The 14529-nt window shown below is 47.5% G+C and overlaps 1 protein-coding gene across 5 annotated transcripts in view; it reads right to left on the bottom strand.

Moving 5' to 3' along the window:
• Positions 1–5079: 5079 nt before the first annotated feature.
• Positions 5080–14529, bottom strand: part of GPATCH8 (G-patch domain containing 8) — a 76123-nt gene continuing 66673 nt past the window's right edge. For 4 of the 5 annotated variants that reach the window (XM_058676659.1, XM_058676662.1, XM_058676660.1 and 1 more), the window contains one exon: positions 5081–10156. In XM_058676659.1, the coding sequence (XP_058532642.1) occupies positions 6274–10156 (3883 nt within the window). In that variant the 3' untranslated portion in view covers positions 5081–6273. Of the gene's footprint in view, positions 10157–14529 lie in introns of all 5 variants that reach the window. The other variant, XM_058676663.1, reaches the window with a different exon arrangement.

The following is a 14529-nucleotide window of genomic DNA, read 5'->3' as shown; positions in this document are numbered from 1 at the left end:
TTCCTCTCTGTTTCTCCTCCTCTCTATATATCTGCCTTTCCAATAAAAATAAAATAAATCTCAAAAGCCCATTTGGTGTAGGTCATAAGATAGTACTTGCTAGAAGATTCAGTTGGCGGGTCCGGCGGCGTGGCCTAGTGGCTAAAGTCCTCGCCTTGAATGCCCCAGGATCCCATATGGGCGCCGGTACTAATCCCGGCAGCTCCACTTCCCATCCAGCTCCCTGCTTGTGACGTGGGAAAGCAGTTGAGGACGGCCCAATGCATTGGGACCCTGCACCCACGTGGGAGACCCAGAAAAGGTTCCTGGTTCCTGGCATCGGATCGGCGCGCATCGGCCTGTTGCGGCTCACTTGGGGAGTGAATCATCGGACGGAAGATCTTCCTCTCTGTCTCTCTTCCTCTATGTATATCTGGCTGTAATAAAATGAATAAATCTTTAAAAAAAAAAAAGATTCAGTTGGCGAGATACAAGATGACCATCAAGGATTCTTAGCAAACTTAGTCGACATGAACACAGATCAACACAGCAAAGGGATGGTGATGCATGTCTCATAAATAAGATCTATAAAAATCATTTGTATCAATTCACCTAAAAATCTTATGAAGGACATACTATTATGTCTATTGTATAATCACAAAAAATGTGGTGCAAGAGTTCCAAGAAATTACAAAACCATGATTCAAACATAGGTTACATGTGAACCCATGCTGAAGTTCTGTCTTGTCAAAGAAGCGGTCTTAGGTATAGGGAGCAACTTCAATGAAGACCAACAAAAACCGCAGAGAGGTAAATTATATATAAGGAAGATAAGCAGTTGACTCAGTGCAGAATGCTTAAAGAGAGAAACTAGGATGTAATGGTGGAAATGAGCGCTTGGGTCAAACCATTGGCTGTCCTTGACTTTCATCTGGAGGGATCTGAAGGAGAATCAAAGATTTTTGAAGTCAGAGAATAAGGGAATCAAGGACCAACTGTGCTCCAATTGGGAAGACTGCACTGGCTGTGTGTGGACAGTGACTGCCAACCCTGAGTTCAAGTTGATGAGGTGCACCTGAGGATTTGAAGGCAAGAATAAGAGCAGGCAAAGATTACAGGGAGGTGTCAAAGATAATCAGAAACTTCAGTGCCTGGCTCATCCGTAACCGACACTGGGGAACACGGGTGAAGGGAGGTTCAGAATTGGGACGGGGGAGGAGTTTGACATCAGTTCTTCGACTTCAAGCTGCAGTGACCACCCTTCGGCAGTGCTGATGCACAGTTCCTAACACTCCCAGCTCATCAGCCAGAATCCTGGATTCCTTCAGTGAATTCCGTTCTGTTAATGCTTCTACTATGTGCTAGGCACTGAGCTAGTGATGCAGAGGTTACAAAATTGAAAGTAATTGAACACTTCCTTCCTCCATCCGGAGGTACACCCCTCAGCAAATATTTAGTTTGTATATTTTTCTTGAATGTGTAATTCAAAGGTTTACTATATACTCTCCTCTAAGATACCGCAAGGGGTGAAAGGAAAAGGAAACACAAGCCTGGGGCCTCTAGGAGGTCATGATTTCACTGGGAGGCAGTGAATGCAAAATGGATTGCATGGATCCTGGGAATTCAGTAAAATTATGTGAGACCAGGAACTAAAACCTGGTTAGAGATGCCAGCCAGGAAAGAGCTGGCATCATTCAGACACAAGTTAGTAAGTCTCTAGCCAATAAGCATGAATGTGGTTGTCAAGGCCCAAGGTGGTCCTCAAGGGAGAAGGCGTGAGGTTTTCAAGGCTCAAAACAAGGCAGCTGGGCCTGGTGCTGTGGCCTAGTGCCTAAAGTCCTCGCCCTGAATGCGCCGGGATCCCATAGGGGCGCCAGTTCCAATCCTGGCAGCTCCACTTCCCATCCAGCTCCCTGCTTGTGGCCTGGGAAAGCAGTTGGGGACGCCCAAGGCCTTGGGACCCTGAATCTGCATGGGAGACCCAGAGGAGGATCTGGACTCCTGGCTTTGGATCAGTGCAGCATCGGCCGTTGCGGTCACTTGAGGAGTGAATCTCCATATATCTGACTTTACAATAAAAATAAATCTTTTTGGGCTTGGCGGTGTGGCCTAGTGGCTAAGGTCCTCGCCTAGATCCCATGTGGCCGCTGGTTCTAATCCCGGCAGCTCCACTTCCTCTCTGTCTCTCCTCCTCTCAATATATCTGACTTTGTAATAAAAATAAATCTTAAAAAAAAAAAGACAATTAAAAAAAATAAATCTTTTTTTGGATTTATTTATTTTATTACAAAGTCAGATATACAGAGAGGAGGAGAGACAGAGAGGAAGATCTTCTGTCTGATGATTCACTCCCCAAGTGAGCCGCAACTGGCCGATGTGCGCCAATCCGAAGCCGGGAACCTGGAACCTCTTCCGCGTCTCCCACGCGGGTGCAGGGTCCCAATGCATTGGGCTGTCCTCGACTGCTTTCCCAGGGATCCCGGGGCTTTCAAGGCGAGGACTTTAGCCACTAGGCCACGCCGCTGGGCCCAAAAATAAATCTTAAAAACAAACAACAAGAAAAAAACAAGGCAGCTGTACCCATCTGCACCTGGCATGCACCGTGCAAAGACACTCCACCTGTCCTCTTCCCTGCTCTCAGAAAATCATTTTTCATTTTCCTAGAACCCTTTCTTTCTGGTCAGATTTGCTATTTAAAAAAAAACGGATCTGAGCAGTCACTGCTGTGTTCAGGCTCAACAGCCTCCCTCTAGGCGAGGCGTGAACGTAGCTGCATCAGAGCAGGGAAGACACTGTTCTTTGACAGGTGGGGACAGACTTGCCATGGAACAGCAGGTTCCCATGCTAACTTGTCCCTGTATCTTTTGATTGAGAAGGAAGGGTAGGATTAAAAAAAAAAAAACTCCAATTGGGGTGTATGAGTGTATATATGTATCTTAAAGGTTTATCTTATTGGAACGGCAAATCTATAGAGAAAAGGAAAGATTTTCCATCTGCTGGTTCATTCCCCAAGTGGTTGCAATAGCTGGAGCTGAGCCAATTAGAAGTCAGGAGCCAGGAACCTCCTCCAGGTCTCCCACATGGGTGCAGGGTCCCAAGGCTTTGGGTCATACTCCACTGCTTTCCCAGGGCACAAGCAGGGAGCTGGACGGCGAAGCGGAGCAGCCCGGAAATGAACCGGCGCCCTTTTGGGATCCTGGTGGATACAAGGAGAGGACTTAGCCATGAGGCTATTATGTGAGGCCCCAGGATAGATTTCTGATGAAGTGTGGGTGCTCAGACCCCACAGTGACATTAACAGAGCTGGAATACAGTAATCCAAGCCTGGTCACACACAACTCCACTCAGAAGGCGGAACTCAGGTGGTGGATTTTGTAACTTCACTGCTCTTAAACAAATCCAAAATCCCAAAAAGTGAAGCCAAGATTTCCAAACTCATGTAGTGAGCACCCACATGCCATGTCTTCTACTATATATTAAGATGGGGGGAAAAAAAGGACACAGAAGAAAAATCTTGTGATAAAGACTCCAAGACATGTAAAAATGACAAAAACCTAGCTACTGTTACTTCTTGCCAGCATCTATAATCTTTCTCCTCTTCTTGGGCAGTCTGAACTTTCAAAGTTATAATTCCATCATGAGTCTTTAAATGTTATTTGTGGAATGGGCATTTAGTGTAGTGGTTAAAGGTGCCTGTGTTCCACATCAAACTATAGGGTTGGTTCTTAAATCTGGCCCCGACCCTGGCTTCCTGCTAATGAGGACCTTGGGAGGCAACCACGGTACCTCCCGTAATTGGTTCCTGCCCCCCATGTGGGAAACCTGGATAGAGTCCCTGGCTCCTGACTTTTGCCCTGGCCCATCCTGGGGAGTAAAGCAGCAAATATGAACTCCCTGTCTCTACCTCCCCCAACCTCTCCAAAAAAAAAGTTACTTGTAACCCACAACTCCACAACCCTTCCCAAACTTGGGTGGATGGGTAACAATCATGACAGACTCTGCTAAGTTTCCACAAATCATTGGTTTATTAGAAAGCTCCTTTCCCTCATTTTACAGCATATATATATCTCTATCATAGGTGATAAAGTTAAATACAATCTATTATGCTTGTAAGTAAGGATAGGTTACTTTGTTTTTTAAATCACTATTCTTCAAGTTAAACAAAACTGCCTCCAGGAAAGAGAGGTGGCAGGAGTATGGCTCCATCTACAAGCTAAGGGGAAGCAGCATGAAAATGTTAATACTGTTTCATTTAAATATTTACATGGGCTGAAAGAAAAATGAGTCCCTTCACTCCAAACAGATGATTTTATTTCCCCAGTCCTACTTATCTGAAAGGCGCTGCTTCTGAAATCAGATGAGGAGCACTCAACAGAGAGGGGGCTCAGTCAAAAGCCTTGTTCGCTCAGTGCTTGCTTCTCATAAATTCTAAACCTTTTTCTTTTGGATATCTGAGAAGGCAGGCACGCAGACCTGTGGCGTAGGAAGTTTTGTTTGTCCTGTCAGTTGACCACCCCACATAGTGTATGCAGCCCCAAGAGCAGGCAGGGAAATGCCAAAGAGGGAAGTATAACAAAGGATATGGGAACTGCCAGACAAGCAACTTGGTCAGTACTCATTAGGGCTGAGCTTGGCTGAGAGGCAAGAAGAGAGGCTTAGATGATAGTTTCTCTGGTCAGCGTTAGAGAAACGGGGAAAAAAACAAAAACAAAAACAACAAACAAAAAAAAAAAAAGAGGAAGAAGCTTATGCTGCTCACACTGAGCTGGGCAGAGGGAATGGAACCATGAAGTGAAAGAATCTGAAGTCCACCATGTGCTCGCTTCCCAACAAGAATGTTCCACTGTCCTCCGGGCTATTCCTACTGGTTTCTGGCCAACTCAAAAGGCACGTTTTAAAAAGTCATCAGAAGGGCCAAGTCCTAGGAAGGCAAATGCACTGCCTGGACAAGGCCCCCCGTGGAGCCCCAGGAGTCCTCACGGACAAACCCAGAACCTCACTGCTACCAGAATCACACCATCTGCTTTCCTCCCCTCTCCAGTGGAGTCCACCTGGTCCACCTGTCTGTACTACGAAGCACAAGAGAGACTGTCTCACCCAAGCACCCTCTGACACCCTCAGCTGACTGTTGACTGTTAGTTTGAAATCCTAGGACTGGGGGCACCACTTACCACAAACGATACTTAACATTTTGCCCCAGCCAAAAAACCTTTTAATATTTTTATAGTTTGTAACTTCAAAAATACATGAGCTTGATAAAATATACATGCTTAGTCATTTTTGCATCTAGCAGAAAACAAATACTTTATTTTTGTTTTCACTTTATAACCTTTAAAGTTTCTTAATTCAACTAGGGCAAACATATTTACACAAAGCCACCAGAACAAGGATCACTTAAAGAGCTGAATGTAAAAAATATTATTGCAGTATACTACAAATATGGAACCTTTTTTGTATGAGCTACAAAAAGCAGCATTTATGTTTATAGAGTTCAGTGCAATTTTTACATTAAAAAAAATCCTATAAATTAAGAAGGAAACATCAACACAACAGAAGAAAATACACCCTTCGGACACATGCGCCCCCCTGGAGGACGCAGGCGGGTGACTATGTTCCGCATAGCTTCTATTCATGATAGGCTCTTCTTTCTGGGATATGCAGAAACCTCTTGTGGGATGAGGGACAGGAGGACAGCAGGGCCCAGTGCTCGGCTCTCTCCTGGGGGATGGAGAGTAGACTGCAGCCCAAACTGCATCTGGATCCAGGACGGATGTCCTTTTCATCTCACCTGCGACAACGATGCTGCCCAAAGTGGCGCTGCTCTTTCTGTCAGGGGAGCAGCGTGGTCTTCCTTGCGGCTCTGAGAAAGTGAGACCAGATGGACCCATGCAAGTGCTTTGGTGACAACCACCAGACAAAAAAGGAGGGAAGATGTTTTTAAAAATTTATAGGAGGGAAGAGTAGAGAATAAAAAGTAGATGGAGGAGGGGACTATCTAAATTTGACAGTCTGGGGATACTGTGGAGGGGTGAGGAGCACTCACTTGTGCTCCCTTGCTCAGAAACACAGGAAGAACGAAGGACATATAGAAAGAAAGGAAAAAAAAAATCCCTGATAGTAAACCCAAAGCAAACCTTAAATCTAAACCCATCCCTGCAAGCCAAAAACTCGATTCTTTGGCTCTCAGACACTGCCTGTTCCAGCCTCTACTTGCTGGTATGAATGGCTCAACACCCCCAAAGGCCGATTTATCAATCACTTTCCCTAACCCTATCTAGGCTTCCACCCTCCAACTCACGTGCCATGGCTTGGGGGGTGTTGCAGGTCCTGCCCTGAGAAGATGGGGTGAAGCAGTGGGTGGAGGTGGAGGGCAGTGGCAGCCGCTGCAGCAGGTCGTGGGGCAAGGAGAGTAGGGTAGAGGGCAGCATGTGGTACAGGATGGAAGGTGAAGGGCCCAGGATGGATGGCTGAGGCAGGAATGATGTGGATGGGATGGCTAGCCAGAAAGGTGGCAGGGTGACCAGGGATGATCGAGTGAGTAAGGTGGGACAAGGAAATGGGGGTCAGATGGGGCTGGGGAATATGATGCACTTGGGCAAGTGGCTGGGGGTGGGGGTGGGGGTGGATGCCAATGGCTGCAGCAGCTGCTGCAGCGTGATGCTGTAGGATGGCGTGCTGCACAGTTGTGATGGAGGTGGCGGAGGCGGTGGCTGGCTGCTGAATGTGGATGGGCTGTAGGGCCGGGGCGGCCGGGGCCAGGGCTGCTGAGGCTGGAAAGGCCTTTACTTGCTTGGCCAGAAGCTGTTGTTGGATGTGCTGCTGAGCAGCCTGCTGGAGCTTGCTGTACTTCTCCATCTCCTCAGGAGTAAAGGTGATGGGTTGACTCTCCAGGGGGGCCAGGGACGCATCCTCAGCCCCATCTGTGGACTCAATACTAGGCTCCCCACTGGGAAGGGCATAACCAGGTAAGTGGTCAAGGTCTGGTGCCAGAGGCAGCAAGCTCGATTCCACAGGGCCTGGCTGACTACTGCTCTCCAGGGACTCGAGAGTGTCCCCATCGCTGGGGTCAGGGAGGTAGTTATGGGAAATGGTTGTGTTCCCAGTATAGCAGTCAGAGGGTGGGGGGGTACCGAGCAGAGCCACAGGGTGAGCAGCAGCAGCTTCTTGGGACTTTGGCTCTTCTAGGGGTTGGTCTGATAAGGGAGCAGCTCTTTCCTCTGCTGGGAACTCATGCCCAAATGTGGCATCACTATTCCCTGGGGGCCCCTCTTCTGTCTCTGACTGTTCTTGTTCTTCCCCCCTTTCCAAACCAGACTCTTCACATTTCTTGTTGTTGGGCTTTCGGTTGGCTGGCAGCTTCCCTATCAGTGGAAGGACAGGCTTACTGCCAAGAGATGGGGGTAGTTTGGGTCCAAAATAACCTTGTGGGGGGTCCTTGAGTTTAAGCCCGGCTTTGTTAGAGGTGGCCAGCACCTCCTCACTCACACTGGGCTTCCTCTCTACCCTCCTCGACTGGATCTTCTCTAGGAGCAGTCTGGCAGTGACCGAGTTTTTGTCTTCAGGGCTACAGTCGCTTTCTGATCCCCTTCCTGGGTCAGGGATGCTGTTTGGAGAGGGGGGGCCTATCCCTTTACTGTCGTCTCCTCTGCCATCATCTTTCTTCCCAGCACCTTCTCCTCGGCCTGAGCGGAAATAGTGGGGGGACTGAGAACGGTAGATCTTGGAGCGAATGAAGTCCCGCCGCCCAGAACGCCTCTCCTCGGGGCTCTCATGACCCCATGATCCCTTTCTGGAGCCGGATCTCTGGGAAGGGCTCCTGGTGCTCCGGCTCCGGTCCCGGCTGTAGCTCCGGCTCCGCTGCCAGCTATGAGCTGTAGTGCTGCGGCTTCTTCGCTTGCTCCGACTACGACTACAACTGCTGCTGCAGCTGCGGTCACGGGACCTTGATCGCTCCCTGGTATGACTCCGAGAGCGGCTTCGGGACTGGCTGCAGCTGAGGCTGTAGTCATCATCAGAGGATGAATACTTGTGTCGTTTGGACCGATGCTTGGAGCAGGCATAGTCTGAATCCTCCGAGTCATGGGAGCGCTTGGAGTGCCTTCGCGAACGATCGCTGTAGTCACTGTAGCTGTCATCCGAGTAACTGTGCTGCCTGCTATAGCAGCTCTGGTCAGAAGAGGCAGCCGAGCTACTGGAGTAAGAACGCCGAGAGGATCGGTGCGATGAGTGGTGCCGGCCAGATCGGGAGCGGCTCCGGGAATGCTCACTGCCCGAATCCTCCTCTTCCTCGTCCTCCTCACTGTACTGGGATGGAGACTTCTGCAGCTGGTGTGATGAGGCACCATCACTCTCCTCATCTCCACTGCTTGGCCGGCTCCGATGGCTAGACCGGCTGTTCCGTTGGGTGCCAGTTCTTCGCTGGCAGGAGGCAGCTGGAGGCTCACCCTTGTGTTTCCTCCCGTGCTCTTGGGAGCTGCTACCACCTCCGCCTTCGTCCTTCTTGCCAGTGGTTCCTTCTTCAGCCGGAAGGGAGCGCCGCTGGGAGTCATCCAGAGCGCGCCGCCGTCTTCTGGGCGGGGCAGGGCTGCCACTGCCAGGGGGTTCTGGCTTAGGGCCTCGCTCGGAATCTGCTGTGGCTGAAGACTTATTCTTCTTTCGTTTTCGCTTCTTGCGTTTCTTAGACTTTTCCCCAGACTCTGCCTTGGAGCTTTTCTCCTCCGTGTCAGTCTTGTGTTTCCGTTTGTGTTTGCTGGATTTTTTGTGTTTCTTTTTCTTTTTGTGTTGGTGCGACTTCCCAGACCGTTCTTTCTTGTTAGGAGGGCCTCTCCCTGTGTCTTCTGGCTCTGAGCCATGGCTGCCCCCGGGCTCCTGCTTGCTCAGGCTGCTACAGGCAGATCCTGTCACAGGCGTTTCCATTTTGCTTCCTGAGGAATGGACCACATTCTCCTCCTCTTCCTTGCTTCTATTTGACTCACTAGGATCAAGGCCTTGGAGATGGTCTTTAGAGCAGCCTCCAACATCTTTTGGTTTTTCTGTCCCTTTAGCCTTGGTATCTTTGTTCCGTGAAAGCTTAAAGTCAAAGTACAAAGGATTACAGCTGTAGGAGATGGATGGCTCTGCCTTGGTGAAAATTAACAGTTCTGATGGCCACTGGAGGGCAGTGCTTTCATCTTTGCTCAAAACAGGGAAGAAAGGACCTGTGGGATGCTTGGGTCCCTCCTGACTTTCTTTCACTGCATGGGCAGCCTGAGAGGTTTCTTTGGAAGGGTTAGACTCACACAGTTGGTTCTCTGAAGTCTTCTGACCCTGGTTCTGCCCGCTCTGCTCACTCCCATCGCCTCCTGAGGCTGCCTTTGTCTCAGCTTTGCCTCCAGACTCCGAGGGGACAGTCGTACCAGTTTCCTTCTGTTGCTCAGAGACTTCGCTAACCACCTTTTCCGCTCCTTGGCCTGCTGCAGCCTTGACACAGCCTTTGGGCTTGGGAGAACTGCTTTTTTTGCTCTCCAGGGTGTTCTTCAGGTGTGAACTACTATCGCCTTCCATTTGCTCACTTGCTCTCATAAACAGCAGGAAGGGAAAATTGGGCTTCACTTTGCAGTGTGCTGGGGGGATATAGTGGTAGTACTCTGGCTCAGGAGCCCCTGCTCCCTCTTCTCGCTTCATCTTTTTCAACTTGGATAGCGTGGAGGCCAGGGAACCTCCATCCTGAGCCTCTTCGTCCTCTCTCTTGCCGTCAGGATTGCTGGCGCTCTCAGAGTCGCCCACCTTCTGCAGCCCTTGGTCAGATCCCTTTTCATCTGGTTTGGCTCCTTCTTCAGAGGCTCCCTCCTCTGCATGGTCCTTGAAAACAGATGCTATTGATTCAAGTTTGACAGGCGCTTTCTTGGCAAAAGAAAAGGACACTCCTAATTTTTGTAATGGGGTACCCAGATTGTTCTTAATACCAAAGCTGATGCCTTGTGAGGCTAACCCAGAAGCCTGGGCCAGTCCAGTGGTGTTACTGGTTTGTACGGCAGTGAAAGGGCCTCCTTTATCTGTGGAGAATTCGGATCCTGGGCCACAAGACGCAGTGGCGCTTGTGCCACTGTTTGCAGCTGATTCATCTTTATCATCATCTCCTCCTTCTTCATCTACAGCCACTGTGGTGGGTCTGAACATGGGACCACTGCCAGGTGCACTACATAATGATTTAGAAAAATGAAAAAAAAGTTTTAGGAGTACATTTCATGTATCTTACATTTATCTTTTAGCTTCTATCATTTGTGAAGATAGTCATGCTCTAGCCCTGTGCTAATGGACAGACCTTTCTCACTCTGACAGCTGCGTTCCTAGAGCTAGCCAGCCATTGCTGTTTCCTCACAAGCTATCTCACAGCTCATCCTTATCCCATCATTACCACCTGGGAGTCCACTGGAACTGCTTCCAATCTCATTTCTTTTATTTTAAAGTCAGGGACAAGTAGAAACAGAAAGACAAAAGGATCTTCCATCCACTGGTTTACTGCCCAAATGCCAGGGTTGGGCCAGCCCGAAGCCAGGGGCCTGGAGCTCCATCTGGGTCTTCCGAGTACTTACAAGTACTTAGGTGAGTACCTGCTGCCAGCCCCAGATGTCTGCCCACTAGCAGGAAGCTGGATGGGAAGTGGAGTAGTTAGGATTCACAACTAGTCCTCCAATAAGGGATGCAGGTATGTCAAGCAGTGGTTTAACCCACTGCTCCCCACCCCCAATCTCATTTATTATTATATCATCCTATCTAGCAGTACGTTATCAAAATTTACAAAATAAAAATTTACAAAATTTACATTTCATTCTGCTAAAGAAAAAAAAAATCGTTGCATTCATGTTGCCAGTTTGGCTTTGCCAACTGGTAACTGTGGTGTCAAGGAAGGCAGACATTGGCTGCTGTGCAGCCTCAAGACTTGGTGTCTCCTATGTGGAACCTACACAACCAACAGGTTCTTACATAAATAAGTAAATAAATAAGGAAGAAAAAACTCCCCATTTTTCCTTGTTCTTTCAAATTTCCTTTTTGAAAAAATGTGTTGTTTTAGGGTCAGCATAATAGCTCAACTGGCCAATTCTTTGCCTATAAGTATAGGCAACCCATACGTGTTGGTTCATGTCCTGGCTGTTCTGCTTTCCATCAGCTCCCTGCTTGTAGTCTGGGAAAGCAGCAGAGAACGGGTCATGTCTTGGGTCTCTGCCAAGCAGACCCAGGAGACCCAGAAGAAACTACTGGCCCTTGGCTTTGCATCAGCTCAGCTTTGGTCATCTGTGGTCATCTTGGGAGTGAACCAGTGGGTGAAAGATCTTTCTGTAATTCCTTCACTCAGTAAATTTACCTTTCCAGTTAAAAAACAATCTTCAAGCAAACAAAAGTGGTATTTCCGAATTAAATGCCAAAAACTTCTACGTGCCACTTTGGCAACCTATGGACAGTCAATGGTGTTTTAGATAGTAAAAATCTCTGGGGCTAGTGTTGCAGTGTGGGGAGTAAAGCCACCCACTACAACACTGACATCCCATGTCCTGGCTGTTTCACTTGTGATGTTACTAACTAACCTGGGAAAGGCAGCAGAGATGACCCAAGTGCTTGAGCTCTTGTCACCAACGTGAAAGACTTGCACGAAGCTCTTGGATTTGACCTGGCAAAACTACTTTCTTTGTAACCTTGATTTTCAAGTATATAAAATAAGTCATAATGGCCCAGCATGGTAGCCTAGTGGCTAGACACACTGCCTTGCACGTAACAGGATTCCCATACGCAGGCCGATTCTAATCCTGACTACTCACTTTCCATCCAGCTCCCTGCCTGTGGCCTGGGAAAGCAGTTGAGGACACCCTAAAGCCTTGGGACCCTGCACCTGCGGGGGAGACCTAAAGATGCTCCTGGCTCTGAATTGGCTCAGCTCCAGCCATTGCAGTCGCTTGGGGAGAGAACCAGCAGACAGAAGATATTTCTCACTCTCTCCTCCTCTGTATATATGACTTTCCAATAAAATATAAATAAATCTTACAAAAAAAGCCACAATTAAGCCTTTAAAAATTGTGTTATTCTACTTAGTTCACAATGCCTTAAAAAAAGGAAATAAGGGAGAAAGGAAGGAAAGAAAGAAGGAAGGTAGGAAAGAACAATCTGGGACCAGCATTATGGTGCAATGGGTTAAGCTGCTGCCATATTGGCATCCCACGGGGCACTGGTTTGAGTCCAGACTGCTACTCTCCTGATCTAATTCCCTGCTAATATGCCTGGGAAAGTAGCGGAAGATGGTCCAAGTGCTTGGGTCTCTACACTCCTGTGGGAGGCATGGATAAAACTCCTAATGTCAACCCAACTTGACCCAAACAACTGCAGCCATCTGGGGAGTCAATCAGCAGATCAAACATCCTGTCCCTCTCTCTGTAACTCTTTCATTCTCCTGAGAGCATCTGGTCATTTTAACTGTTCATATATACATTTGAGATCAACAGTCCCTTCTGAAGAAAAGCATATACTAAACTGGGTCCTGAACTAGAAAGCAGTCTGGTATAAGCAGTTTTTTTTTTTTTTTGAAGATGCATTTATTTTTATTAGAAAGGCAGATCAGATTTACGGAAAGAAGGAAAGACAGAGAGAAAGATGCTCCATCTGATGGTTCACTCCCCAAATGGCAGCAACAGCTAGAGCTGGATGGATCTAAACCCGGGAGCCAGGAGCTCTTCCGGGTCTCCCACATGGGTGCAGGGTCCCAAGGCTTTGGGCCGTCCTCGACTGCTTTCCCAGGCCACAAGCAGGGAGCTGGATGAGAAGTGGAGCAGCCACGATGCGGACTGGGGTCCATATGGGATCCTGATGTTTGCAATGTGAGGATTTAGTCATTGAGGCATTGTGCTGGGTCCTTGTGTACATAGTTTTGAGAAGACAGCCTTGTAATAGCTCCAGGAAGAATGAATTGACTATAGGAAGACTTGTCAAGAAAGGAATCAGATCCGATAGATGTAATTTAAATAAATTCAGAGTTCATGGATCAATTGTTTTTTCAAAAACAACTGTATGTGGTTTTTCCTCTCTTCCTTCTTCCTCCAAAATACACGTAAGTAAAAAAGGAAAGGCAAAATAAACTAGCATATATAAGAACTTGAACTCTGACATCGACGTATCTATAAACTTTTGAAAAAATTTGTTAATATTGGAAAGGCAGATCTACACAGAGAAAAACCTCCATCCGCTGGCTCATTCCCCAAATAGCCTCAATGGCTGGAACTGAGCTGATAAAAAGCCAGGAGCCCAGAGCCTCTTCCGGTTGTCCCATGCCCTTTCCCCCTGATTTTTTTTTAAAAACCACAAGCATAGTTTCTCTTCCTACTATAACCAGTTCCTCCCTTTGGTCCTGACAGCAAACAACAACAAACGGATCTAAGTCTCTCTGATTAAGACATATACTGTATTGGGCCCGGCGGCATGGCCTAGCAGCTAGTCCTCGCCTTGAAAGCACCGGGATCCCATATGGGCGCTAGTTCTAATCCTGACAGCTCCACTTCCCATCCAGCTCCCTGTTTTTGGCCTGGGAAAGCAGTTGAGGATGGCCCAAAGCTTTGGGACCCTGCACCCGCGTGGGAGACCCGGAGGAGGTTCCTGGTTCCCGGCTTCGGATCGCCGCAGCACCGGCCATTGCAGTCACTTGGGGAGTAAATCATCGGACGGAAAATCTTCCTCTCTGTCTCTCCTCCTCTCTATATATCTGACTTTGTAATAAAATAAATAAATCTTTAAAAAAATATATATATAAAAAGACATACACTGTATAGCAGCTGCCAATGCCTTAGGATTGGGTCTGCCAACTAATAATTCCTTAGAATTTCAGCCGAAGGTGAGGGCAAATTCCACTTAAAGCTAAATACTAGCCAAAAAATTAAAGAAATCAGCAAGAAAATAACAGAATGCTATAGATTTTCAAGTAGAAAAGGCAGTTATAATACTTGAACCTGTGCTCCAGTACATTTATGTTATCAAAGAGAATTTGTGTTTTTCTACATAAGATGAATGTTGGAGAAAGGTGACTCTAGTTAACAGCAGTATCATTCACTTACTGAAGCACTGAGCCAACTTCCACATTCTAGGCACACTTTTAAGTGTTTCTGATATAACAACTGACTCACTTCTCACAACTATAATACTAATTATCTTCACCTGATAGATAACAAAGCTGAGGAACTGAGAGCTAAGATACAACTTGATGGACTAGGTATGACGGCTCCGTGGCTAAATCCTTGCCTTTGCACATGCTAGGCTCCTACATGGGCACTGCTCAATTTCCCTGCTTGTGTCCTAAGAAAGCAGTAGAGGACGGTCCAAAGCCTTGGGACCTTGTACCCATGTGGAAGATCTGGAAGAAACACCTGACTCCTGGCTTTGGATCAGCTCATTTCTGGCTATTTGGGAAGTAAACTATATATATTCTCCTCTCTGTGTAAAATCCGCCTTTCAAATGAAATACATAAATCTCAAAAACAAAAAAAAAATCTTTAACTGTTATAACTGAAGGATTCTACTGATTTATAGAAACTT

This window comes from Ochotona princeps, chromosome 17 (genome assembly GCF_030435755.1).
Source record: "Ochotona princeps isolate mOchPri1 chromosome 17, mOchPri1.hap1, whole genome shotgun sequence".
Lineage (NCBI taxonomy): Eukaryota > Metazoa > Chordata > Mammalia > Lagomorpha > Ochotonidae > Ochotona > Ochotona princeps.
The sequence above is the reverse complement of the archived record's forward strand: the minus strand, read 5'-3'. Positions and strand labels throughout refer to the sequence as shown.